The following is a 27997-nucleotide window of genomic DNA, read 5'->3' as shown; positions in this document are numbered from 1 at the left end:
CTAAAGTCATCTGAGTCCTCCGTATTAAAAAGCCTCCCGTCTGGTCAGGCTCCCTTCAGAATACCACGGAAAAAATGTATTGTTTTGCTCTCGTGGGATTGGTGCTTTTATGCGAAATTATAAAGCGTGGACGGCCCTTCCTGTAGCTGGGACGTAAATGGGAGTTGGGGGGGGGGGGGGGTGGGCGAGCGGGGTGAGATCATGAGATACGAGCTGTGTGACTGGGAACGTGCAGGTAAGGGGTGGGACATGAGGTGGAGAAGGAAGGGGGGCTCTGACTGGATGCCCGAGCAGGAGCCTCGCTAGATTTAAAAGTAAAATGCAGCCCACCAATCTAGGCGCGCGTCCCTCTACAGCTGCCCGGCCAGGTGCAGCCAGCGTCTTGGCACTATGGCGGGGGTGACCCTCACTCCGCCGTGAGTCCAACCTGTTGTCACTTTCCGCGTCACTTCGGGGTACCCGGCCCTCCCAGCCGGCAGCGTCCATGAGGGCAGTGCAGCCGCAGCATGCAGGGGACATGCTCCTGCCCGTGGCGGCGGCCGCCCTGCTGGGGGCCCTGAGCCTGGTGTGGAGGTCGGACTGCCTCTGCTCCCCCACCGCATTCTACCACAACTGCTGGATCCGGCGCTTCCCGGGCCTCCTCCTCGACCTGCAGGAGTCCCAGCGGAGGGGCGCGCAGGTGCTGCGGCTGTACTGGGAGAGCACGGCCCAGCAGTGCGGCCGGGCCTGCTGCCTCCTGAGGAACGGTGAGTGCGCTCTGCCCGGCTCCAGCGAGCGGCGGCGGCGGCGGCGGCCTGTTCTTTCCTTTTACCCCTGGGAGTATTTGCTGCTTTAACTGAGATAAAGTACCCGCAGAGTTCTCCACATTCCAGGTTCCAGGATTCTCAGTCTTGGAAGGACTTGAAAGCGTCTAGATGGACCATAAAGATGCGTGGGGGAAGCACCTGGTATATAAATAAGCATTGGCACAGCCAGTAGGTCTCGCTTATGCAAACTATTGTCTTTGCCAGTGTTTTGTAACCATGCAACATGCACACACAAGGTTAAAAAAGATGAGCAGGTTTGGGAGGGGTTGGAAGATGAAACAACAAAGAGAGAAACATATGGGCAAAAGAGAGCAACGTGGGGAGCACATGGGCGAAAGAGGAACAGGAGTGACGATAGAGAATCATATGGGCAAGAGATAGAGCAACTTGGAAGGGGAAGAAAAGCACACAAGGGAGACAGCTGGAAACCACATGCACACTCATTGGGTGTTTAACAAAAATAAAAAATTAGTTCCCTAAAAGTAAGCAGAGGAAGCATAGAAGCCTGTCCGTCAAAGAGATGGTTAAGAGTCTGTGTTCCATGGGAGGGACAAACTCAGGATGGGCAGGCTGAAACCAAGAAAGCCGTCCAATAGAAAGCAAGCAAATATGGGTGACGGTAAAGCCAACCAATAGTAAGCAAAGTTGGACTGCAAGTCCTTGTATTTTCTTGTTAAGGCGACAATATATCTTTTGCAGCCAGACAGCTTATGCTGTCTGTTAATTCAACCTAATAAGGCCCTCTTACAGACCCATCAAAACTACTGATCAATTGCACTACTTGATACTGAAGCAAAATATGACATAAACATCTTAATGCATGAACTAGAAATTTGGGCTGCACATCAAAATCTTTCAAATAGGATTCCACAAATGGTATATCAGACAAAATTCTAGCACATTCTTTGTTCATCCACAAATATGTTAATGCTGGAGAGCTGCTACATGACTACATGAGATGGAGCTTATAAGAACTTATTGTGGAATAAATTGAGTAGGTGGGGAGTACCTTACTGTTATGAGCTATCTAACAGCTGTAACATGTAACCTGGGTTCAAATAAAGCTTAGTAGCACCCCTGCTGTATCCCCTAGGATCCATACTAACAAGGGGTTGGCACAAGGCTGTGTGCTCGCCCCTCTCTTGTTCAGCCTCTATATACAAGTCACAGGGGTTGTTTTGGCTCAACACAGAACTTGATGCCCAAAACAAGAAGAAACCTGTCACTATTATAACAGTACATAGATGACATCTTATTGAATGGAATTAGTATCTTCCCGCAGCATCAATTAAGTGCCCTGCAGCACTGCGAAAAAGATGAAGATGGCAGAAAGTTCAAGAAACCAGGGCAGTGGTGTGCATGGTCAAGAGTTTCCAAATTACCTGCGTACATATACCTTGGTCTGGTTGAATGGGAAAAGTAGTCCTCTTGATACAATTGAAAGCTGCTTCTTAAATGTATATGTTGTACTAGCTATTTACTCATCTCTGAGGCCCGGTGCCAAAACCAATCCCAGATGCAGGAAGGACCATATGTCTGTGCACTTTGGTCTACGGTGTAGAGGCATATTCAGGGGAAATCTCAAAGTGGTTGCACTCTGACCCATGTAGCTTGTTTAGAATCTAATTCAGATCAGTGAACTCCACCTCACGAGAGCAGATCAGTTAAAGGTTTAGCCTAACCAAGCAAACATTGCGAATGAAGCTTGTTTTGCTTAGACCTGGCAACAAAGTAGAAAATAAGAGAGCCAAACTAAAATCTCTGCTTTTTTGGTGTTCCGTGGTTTGAGGGCTTCCCCCATATTCCTGGGGTTTACAAACTAACATCATTGGATATTCAGGAGGTATGGCCAATTGGATTGGCACATAGTGTATTTCAAAGGGTAATGACAAAACCCAAATAGACAACTTATACTGTCTAGAACTAACTGGTTTTGCTTAAAGAAAATATATTGAGCTAGTACTCACCACCTACTCCTGCATTGAGCTGTAGGACTTTCGTAATACTAACTGTTTATGGTTAAGGTTTGAGCTTTTCTCATTGGGAGAACAATAGAAAGTGTGCAGAAACTCAAACCTCGCGTGTCACCAAATTCTGCAGTCATATTAAATAATTTGTTTGGCATGTAATTTACTGTTGCTGCAAGCTACAGAACAAATGAAGAAGGCATCTAAAATCTCCCTTCACTAGACTGTTCTTTTGTTGTAATACCTTGCTTAGGAAGGCAGGACCCTCAACTAACAAGTGGTTTTGTGAAATTTACTGATGCAATATTGAAATCCATGATGAAAATGGAAGCCCATTGAGCTGACAAATATTGCTTTTTAATATGTACTGCAGTTTACCCATCACTATTGAATAACTGGGGCTGAGGTTACTGCCAAACTATAAGCTGCAACTGTGAATTGCTCACAAACCTATATTTATCACTGACAATCTTTGACTGAATGAGTCTGAACCATTTCATTGCAAGATTCATTTTATAAGTTTGTTTACCTCTTCTGGCTTTTATTACTGAGAATAACAGTGCTGCCTCTGTTAGTAGTTTTCAAATTCCATCCTTTCAGATCTTTTTAGGTATTACCTTTTCATGTGCCTCTCTGCTGAAACCAGTAAGGATAAGTTTTTTATGGTGAAGAAACATCACTAAAGCCATTTTCCACAACTGCTGCCCCTTCCGTCGTGGACGCTGATGGGTAGAGAGATCACTTTTCACACACTCACTGGAATCTGGTCTTCCTCAGAGTTCATAAATCCTCGCGTCAAACTGAGCAATTTCTCACCTTTTGTGGGACGACAGAAGCCTAAAATGTAAGCTATTAAGTAAAATGTGGGCAAGCAACGTTGATCAGAGCACAGTGAGGGAGAGTGGTTTCCTTTAAAAAAAAAAATTGGGGACAACCGGTGAATGGTGCATTTTAATGCAACTGAGCCATCAACACAGCTTAAAAAAGTAGGAAAAAAAAACCATTTCACGAGGCTTGTAGTAACTCTCCAAGAATCACTTCCAAAAAGGCACGGTGCATTTAAAGCACTTGAAGAAGTAGCGGTAATCCCAGAATTGTAGGCAATTAGGAAAAAAGAACAAAAGAGAATTATTTCTCAACACCCTTAAAAATAGAGAGTTTACTGCCTTTGAAAGGAGGAAAAGCTACAACAGATTATGTCACATACCAGTCAATAATATAATTAAGGTTTTCCCTGTCACGTGATTGACTCTGACCCAGCCCCATTCACCTTTCAGACACCCTCCCTGTTTTGTTTATCAACCATCAAAGCGAGGTTGCCACCTTGAGAGTATCTTTCTGGCCTAACCTGCATTTCCATGTTTTGGAAAGCAAATTAGAAAATAAAAGCCTATATTTTTCTACTATGTAACATAAAGGTAAAACAACACACATTTGAACAAATCACTTCAAAAATTCTTTAGAGTTGTCTGGACAAATACTAAATGAGCAATAAACCAAACAGCTAAGAATTACCAGGCTGAAAAGGAGCGCAGACAGTTTTACAAATCATATTCAGGCACCAGCTGAGAAAAATTGAAACCTTTTCTTGCCTTTCTTATATTCTGGAAGGATATAAGAAGGGGAAGAAAAGGTTTACATTTTTCTCTGAAAATGAGACACTCCTAATAATTGGTACTGAATAGATTAAAGTCTGAGACAAAATGATCTGCCCTTTGATGACCTTGAGAGTGTGCCATCCTTGTCAGTTGCTTAAGAAAGCATGGAATATGTTCAGCAACAAAGTGATTTCACCTCAGCTCTGGGGCAAATGAGGTGATAGGCACAGAACACAAGTTGCAGGCACTCGCAAAATATACCAAGCATTTGCAATTCAATCGGTCTTGCCTTTGGGATCTTATATGTATTTAGCTATGCAGCACGTTAGCCTGTGTGCTGAAACATCTACTGTTCTTTAACATGGAGGGAAAGTAAACACCAAACTGCGTGACACGCCAGGTACGGGAACACATGGAAAGAAATAATACCTTTCAGCAGGAAATTGTATAGTTCAAAGCTCTGTTTTTAATATAAAATCAGGGCATTTGGTGGTCATATCACTGAAAATACAAGATTTGAAAAAAATATTACTGTCTACGTGTGCTCGTGGAAGACGATTTCAATGGAATGGAATCTAGAGAATGCTAAAGTGATTCTGGTATTCCACTGACCTCTGCTTGTCGTTTTCTATCAAGAAAGTTAAATAGAGGCAGTTGCCAGAAAAATTAAAAAAAGAAAGTCCCTCAGCAGAAAGCAATTCTGGTATTTTACTGACCTCTACTGGTTGTTTTCTATCAAGACAGTTAAATAGAGGCAGTTGAACAGAAAAAAAGTACCCAAGCGGAAGCAGACTAGTCATTGGGCTGATCTACAGAGCCCACAAAGTACATACACCTATACGTATATACTAAAGTATATACAAGAGGTCTCAAAGGCTCAACCTAAAAAAACACAAAACAACTCTATTCTGCTGAATTGGATTTTGGGAAGGCCGGGGGCGCGAGGGCCATGCAGCTCCCTTGGGCGAGCCTTGCTCTCAAAGCCCTCCCCCATTCTAGAACCGGGCGAGGTTCTTAAGTTACCTAGGTCAATGCGTGAGTAGCTCATCCAGTCCAGGTTTTAGCTTTGCATTTTGACACTTATGCAGTGGCGTAACAAAAGCCCCCACAGCCCTGCAGTGCGGGGACAGGGCGGCCTGAGCTCCAGGGGCGACCTCCGGCACTGGCAGGTCCCTGGCCTGAGAGCTCCGGGCTGGGTCTGGAGCATAGGGGACCTCCTCAAGTTTCGTTACACCACTGCACTTATGCCATTATATAATTACAAATCCCAGAATGTAGAGCCAGGAGATGAACTGGATGAGCTATTCACAGGGCTGGCGCTAGGCATGGGCAGGCATGGATCTGGGAAATGTAGCTCTTTACCAGATTAAAAGCAATTGGACTGGAGCATTCTTGTTTGGGGACAAATGTTTGATAATATGAAGGGGAGTTAAAGTAAGAGGGTTAATCATATTTCCTGTTTTCTGAAAAAAGAAGAGGTCTAATTAATATTTATTTAAGCGTTCTATGATGTACTATGTGTCAAAATTAATGACCCTGGTGTATTGGTTCCAAGTGGCCACATTTCACCTTCAGCATACAATGCCTTTTTAGCAAACAGTGTGTTTTTTAGTCAAAATCATTTTACGTGCTGAGATTTTTAATCTCATAGATAAATTCTATTAAAAGAGACATCACAAGCAGTGGAATGTAAAGTGATATTGGCTTACATGGCCCTGGCCAGCTGGTAGCTATGCTGATATGCACAACACTTCAACACTAACTGATCAGACTTCTTGCCACTCTAATGTCCATATATATACCAGCTGTGTTGATTGTCCTCTCAATAAGGCAAGACTGAAATCCTAATTCTGAAGTGTAGGCTATTGCCTGGTCAAATATCAAGATTTGTTTCTGTGGTATGTGGCACTTGAGATCCTACATTCTTTAGAGGGAAACTCAAGGATCCATATGGACATCAGTCTTGGCAGAGAACATAGTGATACCTGTTCATTTGATACCCTTATATCCACTGTATCCGTTGTTTAGTGAGCCTACATGTTTTAAGGCCTATGAGCCCGATTAGTAAAGGCAGGTGTAAATAAGCACCAATGTAAATAGCATTTGTATAATAGGCACAATGCATGCACAGAAACTGTATTGAAACATGCTATTAAGTCATCGTCATCCATAAAGATTATCACACAAAAACAACAGTATACAAGAAAAAAGAATAAAAAACACAGTACAGATCCAATATATCAGTAAATAAAAACGGACTGGATTATTATCAGCAGTTTTTATTTAGTAATTTATTGGATTTGGACTGTGTTTTATATTCTTTTCTCTTGTGTACTGTTGTTTTTATGTGATCATCTTTTTATGGCGATTTGCCGAATAAAAGTCTTTGATGATGCTATTAAGTCATTTTGCATATTGCCAATCTGCAACCAAGCGTGATTTGTGCTCAACTCCTCATTGATGATAGTACTAAAATGGGTGTATTACTGTTTGCGATCAATTTGCCCTCTCCACGTGTATCCAAATGAGCCTGCAATTGAGTGGAAATCTTCTGTTTCAGTTTCCCTTGAGAACAGTTTGTACACTATTGCTCCATTTAAAGCACAGTTATGCATTTGTGTTGGTATTTACAACACAGACAAGCAAAGCATACCAACAGTGGTACAAGGAGAACAATATTTTTAGGTTAGAGTGTGCTAAATGTGAGGTTCACTTACTCTCCAATTGCCTGTGCGCAGCAAAAAGCTGTGTGTGTCAATATTTTGAGTAGATTGGTTTTTGATAGAAGTGAAATAGGAAATGCAAAAGAGATCTAGGGGCACCTCTTTGCTTTGCCCACTCAAGAGTCCAGTTTCTAGATTAACCTCCACAATTTGGGGTAACATTTGTTTCGAATCTAAAACTTTACATTTACAACAATTTCGAATCAGCTAAGTTTGGATGCCATAATCTTACAGATCTAAGTATAAAAGTAGGTTTTTAGGGTATGGATAATATATATTTTCATTGGCAAAAACAAAGGTTAAAGTGACGTTATATTTAGGCGAAAATGTCAATTAAAACATTACATTTTAACGTCAACAAAAACGACAGAAATTCATCAGTTGTAGTTAACTGGAGTAACTATAACTGCGTTCCCGTAAGGCACAGTGTCGTCATCAATGATGTAATTTCAGACATAATCAGTGACGTTATCATTGATGCCGTAGAACATGTCATGAGGAATGTAATATATGGAGTCCTAAGCAGTGCATGGCTTGGATGTGAGTTATAGTTATTTCAGTTAACTATAACTGGTGAATTTCTATGTTCTTTTTTTCCCATTTAAAATGTAAAGTTTTATCTGACTTTTTCACCTAACTATAATGTCACTTTAACCTTCGATTTTTTTTCCAGTGAATTTCTAGGGTTTTTCTAACGTAAAATAATATTTTATTACCATAGCGAACTAGGCCTACCCTGTGACACACCCGGCCTTTGATGTGCAGGTTTGTCTGCAGGGTCTGGCCTGCAGCCAGGTTTCCAGGCCCTGCGTCCAACCCCCATAATGCCCAACCCTCGCGGGCTTTCAACTCCTCTCCTCGCACGGCCTTTGGTCCCCGTTTCATAAAATGATGGCTGCAACTTTCTTTCCATGTTGAGGCCAGCCAATACGATTGCCTGTTTTGAGCTTGCAGTACTGCTGTAGTACTCCAAACCTACCACGGTCTAAATCTCTATAATTTTTAAGCCTTAATTTCTCAAAACCTACTGAACATATTTACACCAAATCACCAAAAACATACTTTTTGGATCAAGATCTAGCTTTCTGCCACATTTTGATGTAATTTCATACAGCACTTTTTTCTGTAGCGTTGTTCAAAATTCCTTTGAGAAATTGCATGGGGAAAAAGTGGTCTGGGACCTCATATTTTTCTCTGGACCCACTTCACGAATCACCCAGAATTCTTCTGGGAAGGAGTTGAGGTGGATGAGCCTTTTTTGGAAAGTTTTATGAAGATTTGTCAAACTGCACCAAAGTTATTAACGAAGCACAATGAAGGTTGTCATTATTTTTTACATTTGGCAAAAACTCTGGTCTCCATGGACAGATCTGCATAAAATGTGGCAGTTGCTAAGCATATGCAGCTGTCCATGCCAATTTTCACATGGCTTCTGACTAACACTCACAGAACCATCCTTCAAGCCGTCATTAACAGCAAGCTGGACTACTACAACACACTGTGCTGGAATCAATGCTCAACTGACTAGAAGACTCCAGAATATTCAAAACGTAGCAGCCAGGCCCACCCTCAACCTCGCACCCTGCACTCACATCACTCCACACTTCAAAGGGCTTTACTGACTCCCAATCCACAAACAGACTTAAAATTACTCATGCACACACATACTAGGCCGTACACAACATTGGCGCCACATACCTTGTAAGAAATACCTTGTTATTTTTTAAGGGGGGTGCTAACCCAACTCAGCAACAACCACAATCCTTATCAGGGTGATCCATAAAAGTCACCAAATGAACCTGTGCTTAATCCTCTGGTAGCGTGGCACAAAATCAGTCAGATTTAACTTCGAGGCAATGTGTGAAGTATTTATGCAGCTCCCAAACCTTAATAGAGTGAAAACATGACGCAATTAAAATCCCAACATAATTTAGAAAAATAGAGTACATTTTAATTAATAAAATCAATCTTGCCAAATACTTCAATCTTGCCAAATACGATTGCTATCATGGAGTATAGCAGGTCTGAAGCTGAAACTCAAAGACTTCGAATGGCAAGAGTATATTAACTCTAGCGAAATTTATCTGCTACAAGAAACCTGGAAACTCATAACTCCACATAAACTGGGGTTTAAAACGTTCAATATCTGTGCGACACCCTCAGTTAGAGGTAGACCTTCCAGTGGTTTAGTCACATGGGTTAAAATTACTCTTGACGTAGAGATAACAAAGCTGAGTATAGCTTCACAAAATTTTCAGGGGATAAAGATACTAACTAAAGATAAAACAGGAATATATATATTAAATGTCTATAATAGACCAAGCCCAGTGAGCAAAGAATCTCAAGTTATAGAGCTGTTAGAAACGTTTTTAAGCTCAATTGATCCCTGTGCCATAATAATCATAGGTGACGATTTCAATAGAAAATTGCAACCTATTGTAGGATTAGGGAATATCTTTGAAGATGAAGACACGGCAAACAATATACCCTTGCTAGAAGCGTGTTCGGTAGTTCCGTGCACAGTAGCTAGTGCACAGCTGATTCGCCTGATTGCAGGGCAGGGATTAAGGGCATGTAATGGCAGGTTACCGTCCAATAGGCCTAGTGCTCCTACATTTATTAGGGGGACCTCGAAGAGTAACATTGATTTAATTTTGGTTTCATTAAATTCCTGGGCCAGCATGCAGGACTTTGTAATTGAAGCCAGAGAAGATAGTGACCAACGTCCACTATGCCTAACAATAGATGGTTTTTTTATCGATCCCTCACCTGGGAAGACCTGTGATAATGACCCTCACTCTACCCAACCCATAATCAGTAACAACCGAAGATCGTTGAAATGGCCAGTAATAGTGGGCAATGTTGAGATTATGACTAAGATTTATAATACCTTTACAGGAGTCATTCTCCCCTTTACAGACCTGCCCTCTGGAGAAATTCCTATAGTTAATTTACTCCAAATCATAATAGAAAAATTAAAACTGATTATGACCAAACCAGTTAGAGGTGATGAGGCTGGGAAACCAGAGACTTCTGGTTGTCTCAATCAGTGGTACAATAGGGCTTGCCGGAAAGCTAAGACAGAATTTATAATGGCAGCCAAATCTAACAACATAGGGGTATTGAGATACAAAAGGTTGAAATACAAAAAGTTACTAATAGATACAAAGAGAGAATGGGATGACAGTGTATGGTCTGATCCTAACTGCTAAGACTAAGGACCATTCGGGATTTTGGAACTTCTTAGCTAAAGGAAACAAAGTAGGGAAAAGTTGCATGGGCCTTCTTTTGGATCCAGGCACCTGGGTGAATCATTTCACGAAACTCTATGCAGAGACAACAAGTGAAACAATAAATCTCCATCATAGTGACATGCAAATCACCCTTACACCTATTAAAACGGTACAAAATCATACCCTACAATTTAGCATAGAGGAAACACTGGCAGCCATAGACGCCGTCAAGCCTGTGAAAGCTCCAGGCCCTGACAGAATTTCAGGGGACTTATTTAAGCACAACAAAACAGTATGGGACCCGTACATCAATCTCTTATGTAATGCTGTGGCGGCAGGAGCGCCGCTGCCGGAATCTTGGAAGGGGGCCGAAATCATTCAAATTTTTTACAAAGGGGGAGCGTCAAGACCTAGCAAACTATCGTCCCATAAGTCTTATAGATACACTACAAAATATTTATGCAAGAAAGCTCCTAGCAAAATGAAATGATTGGATAGAGGGTAATAACATTTTAACACAATACCAGGCTGGATTTAGAGCCAGGACAAGCACAGTCGACCAGGTTTTTAGACTTCTATGCTTGGGTTGGAAATACACAGTTTTTAAGAAAGGTCATTTATACATAATCAATCAATCAATCAATCAAACAATTTATAAAGCGCGCTACTCACCCGCTAGGGTCTCAAGGCGCTGGGGGGGAGGGGTCCGTTACTGCTCGAAAAGCTAGGTCTTGAGTTGCTTCCTGAAGGAGAGATGGTCCTGGGTCAGCCGTAGGTGGATGGGGAGGGAGTTCCATGTCTTGGCCGCCAGGTAGGAGAAGGATCTTCCTCTGGCGGTGGCTCTGCGAATGCGTGGAACGGTGGCGAGGGCGAGGATGGCCGATCGCAGCTGGCGGGTGGCCGTGTAGAAAGTGAGGCGGTTGTTGAGGTACTTGGGGCCCAGGTCGTGGAGAGCCTTGTGTGCGTGGGTGAGGAGTCTGAACGTGAACCTCTTGCTGACGGGGAGCCAGTGCAGGTCTCTCAGGTGGGCGGAGATGTGGTTGTGGCGGGGGATGTCCAGGACGAGTCGTGCGGCGGCGTTCTGTATGCGCTGGAGTCTATTCTGTAGTTTGGCTGTGGATCCCGCATAGAGGGTGTTCCCGTAGTCCAGTCGGCTGGTGACGAGTGCCTGGGTGACCGTCTTCCTGGTTTCGATGGGGATCCATCAAAAGATCTTTCGGAGCATGCGCAGGGTGTTGAAACAGGATGACGAGACGGCGTTGACTTGTTTGGTCATCGAGAGGGAGGAGTCCAGGATGAAGCCCAGGTTTTGTGCGTGGTCCGTTGGCTTGGGGGTGGTGCCCAGGGCAGGGTGCCACCAGGAGTCGTCCCAGACGGAGGGGGATGATCCCAGGATGAGGACTTCCGTCTTGTCTGAGTTCAATTTCAGGCGGCTGTTCTCCATCCACTCAGCGACGTCTTTCATTCCTTCGTGTAGGCTGGCTCTGGCGGTGGCGGGGTCATTGGTGAGGGAGAGGATCAGCTGGGTGTCATCGGCGTAGGAAATGATGTTAAGGTTGTGTTGGCGTGCGATGGCCGCGAGGGGGCTCATGTAGACGTTGAAGAGGGTGGGGCTGAGCGAGGATCCTTGAGGTACGCCGCAGATGACTTCGGTGGCTGCGGAACGGAACGGGGGGAGACGGACTCTCTGGGTTCTTCTGGCGAGGAACGAGATGATCCACTCCAGTGCCTTCTCTTGGATTCGGGTGTTGCTGAGGTGCTGTATTAGTGTGCGGTGGCAAACTGTGTCGAACGCTGCAGAGAGGTCCAGGAGGATGAGGGCAGCTGTTTCCCCGTTGTCGAGCAGGGAACTGATGTCGTCGGTGGCTGTGATGAGGGCGGTCTCGGTGCTGTGGTTGGCTCGGAAACCGGACTGTGAGGGGTCGAGGGATCCGTTCGTCTCGAGGAAGGCAGTGAGCTGTTTGTTGACGGTCTTCTCGATGACTTTGGCAGGAAAAGGGAGGAGCGAGATGGGGCGGAAGTTCTTGAGGTCGGTGGGGTCCGCTGTCGGTTTCTTCAGGAGGGCGCTGAGCTCGGCATGCTTCCAGCTCTCCGGGAAGGTGGCGGTGGTGAAGGAGATGTTGATGATGTCCCGTAGTTGGGGTGCGATGATGGAGTCGGCCTTGTTGAAGACGTGGTGGGGGCAGGGGTCGGTAGGGGATCCGGAGTGGATGGTGTTCATCGTGCGGGTGGTGTCTTCGGAGCTTTTATTGACTTGAAGGCAGCTTTTGATTTGATTCCCCGAAATTTGCTTTGGAAGCCTTTAAAAACCCAAGGCGTACCTGAGGACCTACTTATCCAAATAATGAGATTACATGAAGACAACTTTGCCAAAGTTAGGTGGGGACCAAGGGGAGAATTAACAGACACAATCCCCATAAGGAGGGGAGTCAGGCAGGGTTGCGTGCTGGCACCCACCCTTTTCTAATTATTTGTGAATGATGTGCCCAAATATTTACTAGGATGCACCCATGACTCTCCCAAGTTAGGAGGGGTTCCTGTCCCGGCACTTTTATTTGCAGAAGATACTATTTTATTATCACAAATGCCAAAAGGCCTCCAAAGTTTGCTAAACATGTTTAGTAATTACTGTGCTACAAAAGTTTAGAAATAAACTCCAGTAAAAAAAATGTATGGCAGTGAAACTACACAAATCATTCAAGAAGAATATTACCCTCTCTGAACAGAGGTTAGAGTGTGTGTCCTATTGTAGCCTTTTAAGGCATTACACTAGAAACAAATTATACTTGGTTTGCACAATTGCATAAATGTAGGTCAATTTTGACACAAAATGCAGCCCCGATACTAAAGAAACACAAGAAAAGTATTACTAAAGCTGTTTCTCCCGCTCTAGAAGTCTACAAACACAGGGCCCAATCGGCTGCCCTTTATGGAGCCGAATTATGGGGGGCTTCGTGTAAGAATACATTTGTGAGGGAAGAAAACAAGTTTTTCAGAAAACTACTAGCCCTTCCTTTAAGAACACCGTTGATTCCCATTACTATTGATCTAAACATTAAACGCCTAGACAGCCAAGCAATTCTAAGACCGTTGTTATTTTGGGTGCGTCTATGGACCACCCCGGAGCTAATTAAGTACAGAGAAGGACTAGAAGAGATCTTAGGTCTAGATAAAACGTTATCTTTACCATGGACGTACATGCAAAACAGCCTTTTCCAAAGCGCTGCAAATGGTAGGCTGACTCATCAGTTCACTTTAATAAAACCACTTCTGTTATATGAACCATATTTGGATGAGGTTCAACCCTAACTAGCAAAATCTTTGTACATGACACTTCGGTATGGCATTCTGCTAGTTCGGGCCAATACAGCTAAGTGAAGCAGCACAAATGGTGAGCCAAATTATGAAAGTTGTTTGCTATGCGGACCTAACACTGCAAAAAATGACTCCCACATACCTTTTTTCTCCCAGCCTATGGTGTTCCAGGAGCAAATGGATCAAACCACTATGCCGGAATTTGGGAATTAGGTCATGTTCTGATGCAAACAGGATTTTAAAAAAATGTTACCACACAGACAATTGTTTTTAGTGTTAGTAGATTTTTATTCTCTGCAAAATTTATCTACTTGCCTTAAAAACATCAAATTATTATGAGCATTGTTTTTAGATATAATGAGTCTTGAATATGAACATAAGGATTGTTATGAATTGCCCATCAAACTTGTGTCATTGTTCTTGTATGGATGCTTATTTGTTTTATTGTGAATCTTTTATGGTTTTTTAAACCGAATAAAGATTAATGATGATGATAATAAATAAAATGATTCCAGAATGACAAAAATCAAATCAGTAGAACTGGAGTTAAGCAGTTTTTAAGTAGATACAGCGCCTTAAAGCACAAAACACCACTGGCGGTCATCTGGTCCTACTAGACCAGGGATAAGTCACAAGTTCAGGCCTACCGTGATGGAGCATAGCTTGGATACAAGGACCAGGTTTGTCCCACTGAAAAAGTGACCTTGTCAAAATCCTGCGCAAAGAGTCTAGTTTGCAGTGGAGGAGACCATGAGGAGGAGAGAGAACTCCGTGGCAGTCATTGCCGGAGCTTAGTGCTGGCAGTCATCGCAGGCTGTCATTTTTATTTTTTATTTATTTAATGAGTTTTATATAGTGCTGGCTAGACCCGTAGGTATCAGAGCGCTTTACATTCGGTTACACAAAGTTACAGAAAATGATAACAATTACACATTACATCAAAAAATAAGCAACACATTGAAAGAGGGAAGAAAGGAGAGAGAAGTAGGGAGGATGGGGGAAAGGGGAATTGAAAGGGGGAAGATGAGGGAAAAGAGTGCAGGAGAGACAAAGGGAAGTCTGCCCAAAGACCGACTGGGTAGGTGACGACCGAGGAAGGAGTCCACAGCCCGTCTCCCCTTTAGCTAAGCAAGGTAGCTCCATCGGGCATTAGTCAAATATCTAGGTCTCAAACTGATGAGGGAGAGTTCACCTAATAAAGTCCAGTGGATAAACAGGGTGGGAACTGTGAGCAAGGACAGGTGAGGGCAGGGATCAATAGCTGGAAAGAAGAGAAGAGTAGAGCGGTGGGGGGTAGGGTGAAGGGGGAGATGGGAGATAAGGTCAAGGAGAGACGCAGGAGAGTTTGCCCAAGGACCGGCTGGGTAGGTGATGGCCAAGGAGGGAATTCATAGCCCATCTCCCCTTTAGCTCACGAGGTAGCTCCACCGGGCATCAGTCAGAATGGCTGTCATTGCTGTAGTGCAAAGTGCAGACCTTGCGTTGCCAGTCATTACTGGTGGTCGCTGTAGTGTGAAGAGTGGGGTTCACCTGAGCTTCGTGTTGGCGGTCATCGTGGGCAGGGGATGGTGGTAGTCAACAGGCACGACTTGCTCATGTCTGCCAGCCCCAAAAACGGTGCCGACTGGGGTGGACCGCCCAGCCCTCCAACCCCCCAGCTATGTCACTGGCTGCACTGTACTCAGAGATGCAGCACCTGTGGACTCAAGCATGTAAATTTCTTTTTGTTTTATTCTAGTGTCCTGCAACCTGGCTGTTTTCTATTATGAAACAACCCATTTCTCCAATAACTGCCTGCACGTGTACTGCCCAACTCTAGAGAGCTGCATCATAAGAAACAAGATCAATGTCATTTTGTACAACATCACCATAGGTGAGATACTTGATTATTATTTATGATTAATCACGATGTAATGTATTTACTTGTGTATTTGATGCAAACTGCGAAACCGGATCAGGTTTTTGAAGACCACAGAATCTGAACAATTTATTTGGTAAATCAGTCTTGCTTTGTTTCTTGGTGTAGAAAGTTGCAAAGGGTTTGAAGATGTCACTAGATATTTTCTTTTGGGTTCTCTTGTTGCCTGGGTAGTGCAGTGCAATGCATACAACCAAAAGGCACATCGAATTCTTATGGAGATGTCTCATGAGAGTTGTTCTGTGGTTCTACTCGATGTGCATTCTGGATTTGTAAAATGTCCTGTTGACTGGTACACCATACCATGTCCACATTTAATTGATGGTGCAGTTTTTGTCCTTCTGTCTTGTGAAAAGTGTCATGGGAATAACGCATTACATCCCAGGGACATCAAACCACAAAAATCACTGCATCCTGGGGATATTAAACCAACACATTGCTTTTTTTAGAGACACTTGCCCGCCATGCTGCAATCCATCAATCACAGTACATTGCATACTAGGATGTTGAACCATTTGTCCTTTATCTTATGAGTAATGGTTTGCCACCACACTGCAACTTCAAAGCACTTATCCACACTGAATGCATTCCAAGTATGCCACCACACCACACTGCAATGCATTATAAGGACCCTAACCCACCACGATGCACTGTGTTGTAGAACTAACACTAAACTACCACATTGGACTACATCCGTGGGACACATTCCCACAACACTCCAGTACATTCTAGGAATACTAACCAACAGCAATTCATCACAAGCCAATGACACTATTTCACCACAATTCACCACATGCCAGTGTTGCTAAACTGACACCCTTTACCTCATTTTAAGGGTTCTTGTTCCCCTTTAAATTGAGGCATACATACATAATGCGTGCAGTTTATAGTTGCAATGGTAACATTTAATTCATAGTGTTGATTTGGTAAATGCAAGAAGCATTCTTTTTTATTCATGAAGAATGATTAGGCTGTCTATTGTGGCTCTGGGTGCCACCAGACATTTGTCCTGAATATGCAGAAGTGGGCATGGAAATGAAGGATCTTCTTGAAGGGTTTTTGTAAACTTTAGGCTGCACGCTTTTGAACATTTTTCAGGCAGAGGTGGACAGTGCAAAGATTCCTGAAAGCCTAGGTCAGATCACCTTCTCCCTTGCCAGTGGTGGGTCATATTTGATATTGAACTCAGATGAAGATTCATCAAGTTCCTGGTGTGGCCTTCCTTCACTCTCATAGTTTTCTCATAATTCTTTGTCTTGTATTTGGCGGGTTGGATAGGGCAAATAAAATTGCGTTGTTGGATCTGAGGGTTTGAGCTGGGTTCTTGGTGAGGGGGATCACGGCTTGGAAGTATTTGGAATCTTTTTCCCAACATGGTTTGAAAACTAAATTCTGAACTTCGAATTTTATCCATTAGGTATAACGAATTTTAACTGATTTGGGACTAAATCGCGGAGCACTGAGGAATTCAGTCAGTTGCTATTCTGCAAAGTGTTGAACCTCAGATTTTTTCACAGCTTTGTGTGAAGAAGGATAATAACAAATGCATGAATCTAGTGAAACTAAAAGGAAATATAGTAGTCATTTGCAATAGCTGTCTCAGCTGTAGAGCGAAACAAAGACGGGCAAGAACACACATTAAGTAGTTTCTAATCAGTGCTAGATGTATTGGCATTACACTGTCAAAGGAGTTACAACTTAGCAATGGTCACATCTTTGTATTTGAGGATTCTTTTCTTAGGCTGTTATGCACTTCCCTAGTCACCACACTTTCCGGAGCGTACTGAAGCGGTTCTCCCGGCTTCATGAGAATCCTTTAACCGTTACTACCAACCAGCTTTTCCCCTGAAGAAGGGCTAAGATAGCCCGAAATACATTGGGCAGTTGGATTAAAGATGCATTGAACAAGAATAAATACAATTCTACGACATTGCTTTGAAGAAATGGTTCAATAAATTGAATCGACTTTTGAATCAACCTTCGCTTATTTTGTTCCATCTAAAAAAGAGATTTTGTCTCTTATTCTGAGTGCAACACGAATGACACTTTCCTATTCAGGAACGTGCTTACTCTCCTTCCCTAGTCACCCTCATACACCACCATTCGCTGATTATTTTCAGATCCTTGAAGTGACTCATTGTTTGTATGGTGTTTGTAAAGCAAGAGCGCATCTGAAAGGCAGCAGAGCACTGAATAGAGTCAAAGGCAAATATAGCAGTCCGAGGGACGTTGGTTTCTAAGAGCAAAAGTGGATTGTTTCAGTGTCATGATGTAGTGGTCTTTAAAGATGTTTGTTTTCTGCGGTTTCCTCCATTGGAGCAGTGGTGAAGGATATACAGATGTCTTTCCAGACCCTTGTTTCATAAATGGAGAAGACTTCTTCTCTTAGGTTTTTGTTTTTTGCACTTCACGGTCTCCAGTCTGATGCTGTGTTTGCTGCAGAAATGCTGAGAGACTCTGCAAGTGATGAACTCGATATACAGGCTGAGTTGGCAGTCATGACAGCTTTCTAGATGATGATGCTGGCTTTGACGATTGCGTGGCAAAGTAAGGCTAGCAAATAGAATTCTCTCAGGGTGGGGTGATGTGGTGATAGTTCTTCAGAGCCCCCATGAAGTGTTCTGCAGCTATTGGTGGTGTTTGGCTAGGTAGGAGGAGAAGCAGTGAAGGATGTTGCCAGTGAATGCCACTGAAGACTTCAGATGCATCTGAGGATGTGGGCACAAACTGTGTTGCAGATAATAGGTCCAGCGGTATCCAAAGGAATGGGGGGCCTATGTGTCGGGTTAGCGGGGAGTGTCTGTGATTTGTGATGTAGCTGTATTCATGCTTCAGCATGACCTGAGCCAGAGTTGGTAGTCAAGCAGAAGATGGTTGGTGAGCATGTGATCTTGGATTTGCATGTAGGCCGCTTATCGATGCTCTTGCCAAAGGTAGGTGAGTGAAGAGCTGGTCATCAGCAAGGAGATGTGAGTTACTTCAGGAGGTGAAGATATGGAGTAACCAGGTAGCAAAAAATATTATTGTTACCTGCTTGCTCTTTTTCAAAGTTTACATTTGCAACAATTAAAACTCTCCCTTTTCATCTACTTCGTTTCTTGGAATTCATTATTCTATTTTAAAGATATTTTATGCTATATAGTTTGCCACACTCACTAACCTCCATTAGACGTATGAGTACAACTTTTCCAGCTTTGTAGTCCTATGTGCATATTGCCATCACTGCAAAAACAGCAGTTGATGGACAGAATGCAGAACAATGTCTTACATTCACCTCAGTACAGAGATCTGGGCCTAAATCCATCGTTTTTTTGCTCACCATGCCATTTCAGTTTGGACCCAGCCATATGCAAATCAGTCACATTGCCATCACTGAATGTACTTTTCCGTTCTACTTTAGTCTGGACTGAACAAACAAGCTAGCGAGTTTTCTTCTACTGTGGGATTTTTGGGCGTTTGGACTGAACTTATATAGCATCTTTTAACTGTTCTTTTACTTGGGGTGTGGTGTCAATTGCACGCAGGACAAATTGGGTCTTTATTTCTTTCAGGTGTCTTTACTCCACTGATGGGGATGGAAGAATTATTTGACAATTCAGCCAGAGCTCTCAGTCGTGCTTTAAATTCCGTACCTGAAATGTACTCACCTCAACCCTTTAACCAGTGATTTTTAACATATGATATAATTAATACTGTATTTTGTAATTGAGCGAACAGGCAATATCCATAAAAAGTTTAAAAGATAGCTTGCCTCCTACCCCACATGTAGGAAAAGCAATAGTTATTATTTTGATGGCTGTAATTTCGTCCTGGCATGCTGTGGGAAAATGATGACGCTGAAGTTGTACTGTTTGTACTTTATTTTTTCTCTCTTGGGGGCATAGTATCAAGCCAGGCGATAAAATTATCGCCGCTTTAGCGGCAGAAAACTGCCGCTAAAGCGGCGATAATGGGCTTGAAAATATGCCCCTTGATTGGCTTCTACGGTCATGCGCTGATGTGACAGACTACCCCTTCGAAGGGATTCTGTTTCTACCTGTCCAATTTCTTTCTTTGTCAAATCGTATATGGCCTTTATTATCGTGGAAATTTAATATTCAAAGTTTTAAAAAAGATATCTTGAAAAAAGAGCACATTTATGAGGGAAGCGGTGAATCAAGAAGACTCTGAAGATTAGAGTTTTTATGGTAGAAATACAGGACAGTGGGGGTTTCATTACCTTTCCTGTCATTCATAACTTCTGCTGCCGCCGATGCTGTTTTTCACTGGTTGAAGTCCGTGTCTCTTTTGTTTTCTAGGGGTTGATCCAGACCTGCTTGTGTTTGAAAGGATGTCCTTCAAGGACCTAAACCCTCGCTCCTCGTTTCATAAATGGGAGCGGCAGAACACTTCAAAGACCGCAGAGTCCGAAAAATGCCAACATACTCCGCTCACGTCCATGACACTCTCTTCGCAGACTTCTCCCCTAAGTCCAACCAGGGAGACAGAGCTCAGTCTTAATCGTGATGGCAGTGGCACGGTCCAAAAGACACTGCTCACCACAGACTCCTGGCAGAAGTCTTTTCCCTACAGGCATGTTGCTGAACCGACCCTTGTCACTTCAGAAAGTAGCAAGAGGACTACAAGTCCTGTTAACCCTTTTCCTTTCTCCACATTGAAATCATCAGACAACAAATCACTGTCTCAAATACCAAACCTTGCCCATCTAAACAGCAGCAAGCAACACCTTAATGAAACCAAAGGGTACAGTGGCAGAAACCAGTCGACGGACAGTGAGCACGGAGGTCAGAGGCCTGTTTGGGTAGGCATTTCAGGCAAATGGCTGGTGCCTGTGGTCCTCTGCTGTTCTATTTCCTTAATCTGTTGCTGTTGTCTTCTTCTGGCTGTAGGTCACCGGAGGAAAAGAACAGGCCACTATAAGCCAGTGAAAAAGGTAGAACTTGGGTCAAGGCAGATGACAAAGTACTCCATTATAAAAGACCACCTATAAGATATGAACAGGATACCATGTAGTTCCAGGATAACAGGGACAGATGTGTCATAGTTGTCGGAGGCAAGGAAAAACTGTTTGCGGTGCTAGGTCACAATGATCAGACTTGCCATATCTAGAGCATGGAACATGAGTTGGGACATGACAGTATTTAGAGTTTCTCTTTCAATTTGACCGAATCCACAGCATTTGTATGTAATTCTCTGGAAAACTAACCTTTTGAGTCATATGCCTAAGTGGTGCACTTCAGTTGGCGTGATAGAGTTCATGATGTGAAAGTTAATCCTTTATATAGGTTAATATTCCAAGTATACAAGTTCTCAGATGCAGGCGACCTTCCATATTAACTAGTAAGAAAGATGGTCTTGATGTTGCACCCAGTCTTGGCCTGCTGCTTTCTATTAAGTGTGTCGAGTTTAATGATTTTGCAAGTGCTGTGACTGAGCTGCAGTGATGAACACTGCTGTATGGGGGATGCCTAAAACACTTGTTACAGAGGTGCAGCAAAATTATCAGTCTTTTTTTAGTATGTTTATTTCCATGCCTACTAAAGCACATGAAAATACAATTAAGCGTGCGACAAGACTCTTTGAATGCCCTTCTTCGTAAAACCCTTGTAGAGTCTTGGGCATATTTAGGTAGAGCCTACCAGCTGTCTGTTTGCAAAACGCTTATTGTCGGCTTACCAAGAACTTACAGTGGGCTTAAAGCCATTGGTTGACTTTGTCAGTTTCATATTCTTGCTCCTTATCCATCTTGTTTGTGTTTCTTTGAGCATAGCCTGTTTACTTGTGTCCTTCCACTGTTCACAATTGGGGAGAGATTGTTTTATTGAGAGTGCTTGTTTCCCGTCTGTCTTCTTTGTGTACTTCTCTCTCCCCCCTGTACTTCGTCTTGCTCTTGCCAGTGTGCTTCTCCCTTCGCTCTTATGTTCTCTTCCTCCCGTCCACCCCCCCACTCTCCTTGTTGCACCCTCCCTCATGTGTTTCTTTTCCCTTACCCTCCCACCCGCTACACTGACCTGCTCCTCCATTGCCCCCTCCTCTCCAATCGTATTTTTTGTCTGATATTTTTTTGGGTGAGGGTTAGGAAACAAATTGCTGCTGAATCTTCTAAAAGCGCTTTGCACTTTTTAATTTCCATATTCTTTTTACTTGGCAATCCATCTTGGCTCGGTAAATAAAAAAAAATGGCAACCTCATGCATACTTTAAAGCCATTGCTGTATAGCTCAAACAAAAGTCATTAGCAGAGCCTGTAGGTCTCAAAGGTGTGACCTAATGGCTTTGACACTGCTTGTTAAGTCTGGCTTCACAGCGTAGCTACCTGCATGACTTATTGTTTCCAATTATTTAAAATATACATAGAGTGGGCATGGGCTTTGGCTCCACTCAGAAGAGTAGTTCTCGCACCTCAAATTGTTTGCTGTTAGGTGTGTCATTCTGCCTCCCATTGAGTGCTTGCATTGTAATGCATGAAGAACTGTTTCGCAACTGAAAAGAACACTAAATCACACATTAAATTATTTTTCTCATAGATGTATTTTATACAGAAAACAATTGTTTGTATATTCTTTTACTACAGGAGGCTCTTTAAAATGTTTTAGTCGTGTCTCAAAATGCAAGTCAGACCTATTTCCTTTACCAGTGCTTGCTTTTGTGCCCACTACTTTTACAGCGTCCATATTTTAACTCTTAACATCAACATGTTCCCTTTTAGAGGTTCAAATTTGAAAATAAGTTATGCTTTGAGCCCTCTTCGTGAATCATAAATGGAGACAGGCTCGTATTGGGAAAGCTGCCACCAATAACCAGTGCTTGTAGAGTGAGGGGGGTTTCGGTGTGGTTCAAAATTACTATAAGTGAACTAGTGTTTCCATGCCACAGCTCGGTGGGTTAGCAAGAGTCATGAAACACGCTTGCCATTATATGCGGGCTTCATTGTTACCCACCAATGTTTATTAATATGTATGTTAAGTGACTGGGAAATACCATCTGCACGTAATGATATGCTAGTAGCATCAACAATTACAACTCTTTTGCAGTGTAACTAACCTGCAGGTGTGACTGAGAGTCATTTGCATATAAATGGACTTGTCAATGTAAACGTAAAGCGGAACTAATCATTATGGTTTCTGAGAGGTGTCTACATTTGATTGCTACCCTCTTTAATGAATAGACTACACCCGCAATTTGCTACATCCATAATTGGTATATTAACTGTGCAACCTTTTCTTGACTTATACATATGCCTTGTACACGGAGAGACTGCATGGAATTATAACCATGCTTTTTTGGTGAACTCTACCTGTTCTTTGTCCTGGGACCTCAAAGATCTCCCAGGAATATAGCATTATACACTGGACCTCCAATAAGCCCACCAAGAACGAGATTCGACCCCGTACTAAAGGTACATAATTTTACTTCTTTGGCAATTGGAAACCAGTAGATTATCAGTAATGTGGACTGATGTCGCCCTGATGATTTAGAACAGCCACACGTATAATTCTGAAATCTCTTGAGGGACTCTAAGGTATTTTTGAAGCACCCACAAAGATTGGGCTACAGTAATCTGGTCTTTCATTTTCAAAAGAGCTGCCTAACATAGCCCTGCATTCTTCTGTAGCTTAGACAGCAGTCTCGTATTGTATTAGCATGATTTACTAAACTGATTTACCTAGCCCTGCATAGTTAAACTAAAAACAAGAACTAACTGGCAAAGCCAGTAGTTCCCGCCTAGGCGATTGCAGAGAATCCAGAACGCTGCTGCACGTATTCTGGTGGCACTGCCGAGATCTTGTTCAGTCTCCCATGTCTTGCTCAAGCTACACTGGTTGCCTGTTGAAAAGCGAATCCAGTTTAAGGCTCTCTGTGTTTCGCACAGGATTCTGACTCAACAGGCTCATTTGGGTCTGTCCAACTTGTTACAGTTCTATGTGCCGCGGCGTTCCCTCAGATCGGCTGACCAAGCTTTAGTTAGTATCCCTCGTGTTCTGAGAGCTAGAGCCGGAGGCTGCTCTTTCCGCAGTTTTGCGGCGAAACTCTGGAATTTGCTTCCGATTCCGATCAGAGGGATTCAGAATCATCTTGCTTTTCGTAAAGCCATTAAGACCTGGCTTTTTCCGGTGCACTCCTAAACTGCTCTTGTTCCGGTGACTCTATTGTCTTTGGTCGCACTGGGACGTCCCGTTGCTGAGGCTGCCATGTGCTATATAAATCTGACAAATAAATAAATAAATTGGCACTTTCAATCCTTGTTTTTTTTACATTTATTTAGTTGGCCACTCTGCGCCTGTATTGTCTTTGCCAATAGTTGTTAAACAACTATGCGATTATTAGCACAGTTCATGATGCGGCTGGCAGCCATCTTAAAATGGTATCTTTCTTATACTTGTGTGATTCCAAGATAGCTGTCACATTGCGTGTATATGCTGCTTTTAGACACAATGGGATAGCCATCTTTGAGTGGTACAAGCAATAAAGGGGCAATCCATTGTAGAGAAAAAACTGTTTGGTATACCCAGATCTGCAGCTCTAACAATGCATCACTAACAGAATGTTCTTTTTTTTGTTAATGACGTGTGCATTCTTCAGTAAAATTTCATGAAAATTGTCTAATGGTCATATCAGAAAATGCAATTTCACATGGGAAAGCATTTGTCGTACTATTTATCTACACTTCTACATTTCAGACCTTTTCATTTGCACATTTATGCTCTACCAAGTATATTTTCAGTCATGTTACGCATATCAATCTCCTTTGGAAGTGTGGGATGAAAAAATATAGAAGAATAGACAAATCTTGCAATGTTATATAGTACACAGTATTTTCCATCATCCACGTGGACAGGAATTACATAATTGTTTTCCTGTCAAAACCATCTTTAAAGAAGAAGCCAAGCAAGAGGATTTTCTTTCTCCTCATCCACCTGCACCGGAATTGGCATCACTGGATTTGTTCTCATCCACTTCCACATAAAGTGACAACACTGAATTTCCTATCATCCATCACCACATAAATTGGCATCACTGGATTTCCCAACATCCATCTACCCAGGAAGTGACATCACTGGTTTCCCACCAAAATCATCTTTGAATTACGAAGCCAAACAAGAGGATTACATTTCCCATCATCCATCTCCACAGGAATTGGCATCACTGGATTTCCTATTATCCAGCTGCACAGGAAGTGGCCGAAATGACTTAACTTCATGACTTCTCCCTCCTTCAATCAACTCTTCAGAGCATCCCATCGCCTGAGTGTCCCCACAGAAAATGGCATTGCCTATCTGGAACTTATGTATGTAGGCGTGACGAACTATTTATCATTAATTCCTCATTATGTAATTTGAAATGCTTGGTCAACACGTGTTTTGCGAAGATCAAACCTTCAGTGACTTCTCCATTGATAACCCAGTGAGTGAACTCCTCGCTCACCATCAATTCCATGTCCGTTACCAACACTATTCTAAATAACTTCAACAAGTTTTTAGAAATCTATGTGAACGCCCATTACAAAATGCAAGTACAAGCAAAACGCTTCGCAACCTGGTAATCTACAGGCTTTTTTGACAATAAGCGATATATCCTCCGTGCCGCCTGACTCCAAGATGGCGGGAGCTGCATCCCAGTGGGTAGATCTCCTTTGCAGTAGCACAGGAGGTGCCAGTTGATGGGAAGGTTTTAAGCAGGAGTCCCTGAGGTCCATAAAGGATGCAGCTTGGGAATCAGATGTGAGGAGAAACCAGAGCTGCAACTTGCGCCTGACCATAAGATAGCCACCACTGGAGACATTTCACTGGGGGAAGCTACCACCCTCTCATGCTAGAGAAGCCAGAAGGTGCACAACAAGGTCTCCAGTGAGAAAGCACCACAAAACATAGACGTCGGCTGGGTCACTCCAAGGGGCTCCCTATTATCAGCGCTCTATACTGGGGCACCTCTGCATTCTACTAGTGGTGGGCACCGTCCATTGTTTAATAGAGGACGACGCAATTCCAAGTTCAGCTGGTGCAAATGAGCAACCCACTAGCTACTGTGCTCCATGCTGACATCACCCACCACCCAGCCATTCATGGCTGACTCTTTATTTACCCATGGCCTACAACGTCAGATTTGACACTTTGTGCTTCTCAAAATATAGCTAGAGATGGACCACCTCAGATGCAATGCCTGCCTACTCATCTGTAGCCCTTTCAGTCACAGCCAACCAATCCATTCCCAGCAGCGTTCCAACTCCAAGGGCGACCACCCATCTACAAAAGCCAGACTCTGACAAGGGTGTCTCTTGTTTGAGCCTGAGACCAGAAGTCTAGCTTATTCACTAAGCCAGTCCTCATGATGTACTACCCACAACTTGACACTGGACTTGCACAACCAACTCCAAGAATCTCATCCATACTCCACTCAACATTACACATATCTAACCAACAACTCAAGCTCTATAACTCATGCTCATCAATACACACCCTGCTGTTGTCCAGGGACCCAACATCACAGGTATAATCATGCAACACAACCTGGATGCCCCACTTTATCACAGAAACATGGCTGCCACGTACCTCAACACATTTCCTTATTCCCCACAGTTTAAAGCATCCAAGGAATTAACTGCGAACAAAAAACAGGTGGCAGACTCACCGTCATCCACAAATCTACCTGGCCCTGCATCTCCAATGACCAAACAACAGCCACATCAATCAAACTCCATATCTGCCACATCACTCCACTTCATTAAATCTAATGTGTAGCCTCCCAGTTCCCAACTAGACCGTCACAGGTAGATCTCTGACCTCCTGTCTTCAGCCTCCATTCAGCTAACCCACGCTATATCTATACTATATCTATACTCAACCACCCCAGTGATTGTAGCTCTAAACATTTAAAGAGTTCATCTGCTTACGCCTTGATACTCTGGATATGAAGCAGCACATCACTGCCCCAACCCTCTAAAAAGGCACATTACTCTAAACCTTATCATGTCAGCCTCTCCCTCTGTTCCGTTAAAGGCTGCAATACGCTTGGACTGGACTGACCGCTTTATCTTTTCCATCCTTTATTCTACACTGACATCAGAGCCAACTAAAAAAACAGTAAAATGTGCATTCTGCTCCTTCAAAGATTTTACTGTGGGCACCACCAAAAATAACTCCTTGAGTGTACACGCTCCCTTTTGATGTCAATATGCTACTCTCCGTGCTTAAAACACAAACCTGCAAATCCACGTTGAACTCCATGTACGCTTGAAAACACAATCCTCTACACACTGTACTTTGCACACCCATAACTTGCAGAGTGCAAGTGTTCCATATGTAGGCAAGAAAGGAAATGGACGGGAACCCAGGCTTTCAAAAGTGTCTCTCAAATCAATTCACTTTGCTCCGCCTGCGGAATCCTCATCAACTCAAACCAAAGCCAGTTTCTACTAGCTACTAGACTACCATCAAGAAAAAGCTTAACAGAAGTAAAGATTTTTTGAAGGCTGTCAAGCACTGCATCGGCCCTTTTCCATACCTCTAATCCTTCAAACATGCCTCAAGAGCAGCACCATCAACCACTTCTTCACATACAACATCAGAGCCAACATTATCATGAGACAGCAAAACTACAGTGGTTCCGTAGGGTGTAAGACTGATTACTTCACACTAGTATATACTATTTTAATAGTATCACTCAATTTAGATACCAAAGGAACACATGCGAAAAATACTTCATATATGTCAGATTCAATCAGAATATTTATTTTAATTAAATTTCTCAGGCTGTCAAATATAAACAGTGACATATAGTACAGTGAAATAGGTGCTCAGTGACTGTGGTGAAGTAAATGTAGCCTTGTGGAGAACATCTAGACCTTTCAAAAGCATGTAGCACTTTAAGAGCAGAGCACAGCTATATAATCAGTTCATTACTGCAGTTGTGAGACTCCTTGGTCTAGCTGCTTTATATTTTGAGTAGATTCATCCTTTGCACATTGATACCATAGGATGCTCAAAGCTGCAGTATTGACACAAGACTACGGTGGTCCTGATGTAACGCATTTCTGTTGTAAATGAACCTTAGACTTAGAAACTCTCTAAGCCTGAAGGGAGGGATTGGAACAGCTTTTGTTTTGATAATGTGCTACGTTGATTGAATTAATTCCTCCATAAGGCAAAAAGAAAGGACTTCGAACGTGTTACATACCCTGGTAGGATGCCAGTTGTTAATGAGAAAATATGCAGTATGCAATCCTTTGTTGCTGTGCCACGCATGCTCGATTTCTCTCTCCCAGTTTAATGAATCGATATTCAATATGTTTAATTCGCAAGGATGGTCATGATTAATATTGGATATTAAATGTAACTGATGAATATTAAAACCATCTCGCACCACTTTCCATATTCGAATCATGCAACATTGCACTAGACCTGCTGAATGTTCTGCGGTAAAACAATATCTGGACAATAT

At 42.9% G+C, this 27997-nt stretch overlaps 1 protein-coding gene and 1 long non-coding RNA gene across 2 annotated transcripts in view; one reads left to right on the top strand and one right to left on the bottom strand.

The window, feature by feature from the left end:
• Window positions 1–636, bottom strand: part of LOC146854921 (uncharacterized) — a 53388-nt gene extending 52752 nt beyond the window's left edge. The window contains exon 1 of the long non-coding RNA XR_014981246.1: window positions 428–636. This is a non-coding gene — a long non-coding RNA (uncharacterized LOC146854921). The remainder of the gene's footprint in view (window positions 1–427) is intronic.
• MANSC4 (MANSC domain containing 4) lies at window positions 263–27997 on the top strand. The gene is made up of 3 exons (XM_085652327.1): window positions 263–746; window positions 15381–15515; window positions 19859–27997. Exons 1-3 carry the CDS (start codon window positions 485–487, stop codon window positions 20548–20550), a joined length of 1089 nt encoding a protein of 362 aa, XP_085508453.1. The 5' UTR covers window positions 263–484; the 3' UTR covers window positions 20551–27997.

This window comes from Triturus cristatus, chromosome 4_1 (genome assembly GCF_964204655.1).
Source record: "Triturus cristatus chromosome 4_1, aTriCri1.1, whole genome shotgun sequence".
Classification (NCBI taxonomy): Eukaryota; Metazoa; Chordata; class Amphibia; order Caudata; family Salamandridae; genus Triturus; species Triturus cristatus.
The sequence above is the reverse complement of the archived record's forward strand: the minus strand, read 5'-3'. Positions and strand labels throughout refer to the sequence as shown.

Excerpts from the sequence above, each read along its gene's own strand:
- MANSC4 (XM_085652327.1), top strand. The coding sequence starts at position 485 with ATGAGGGCAGTGCAGCCGCAGCATGCAGGGGACATGCTCCTGCCCGTG. Across the intron at positions 747-15,380 it reads CTGCTGCCTCCTGAGGAACG|TGTCCTGCAACCTGGCTGTT; the intron begins GTGAGTGCGCTC and ends GTTTTATTCTAG. Across the intron at positions 15,516-19,858 it reads TTTGTACAACATCACCATAG|GGGTTGATCCAGACCTGCTT; the intron begins GTGAGATACTTG and ends TTTGTTTTCTAG.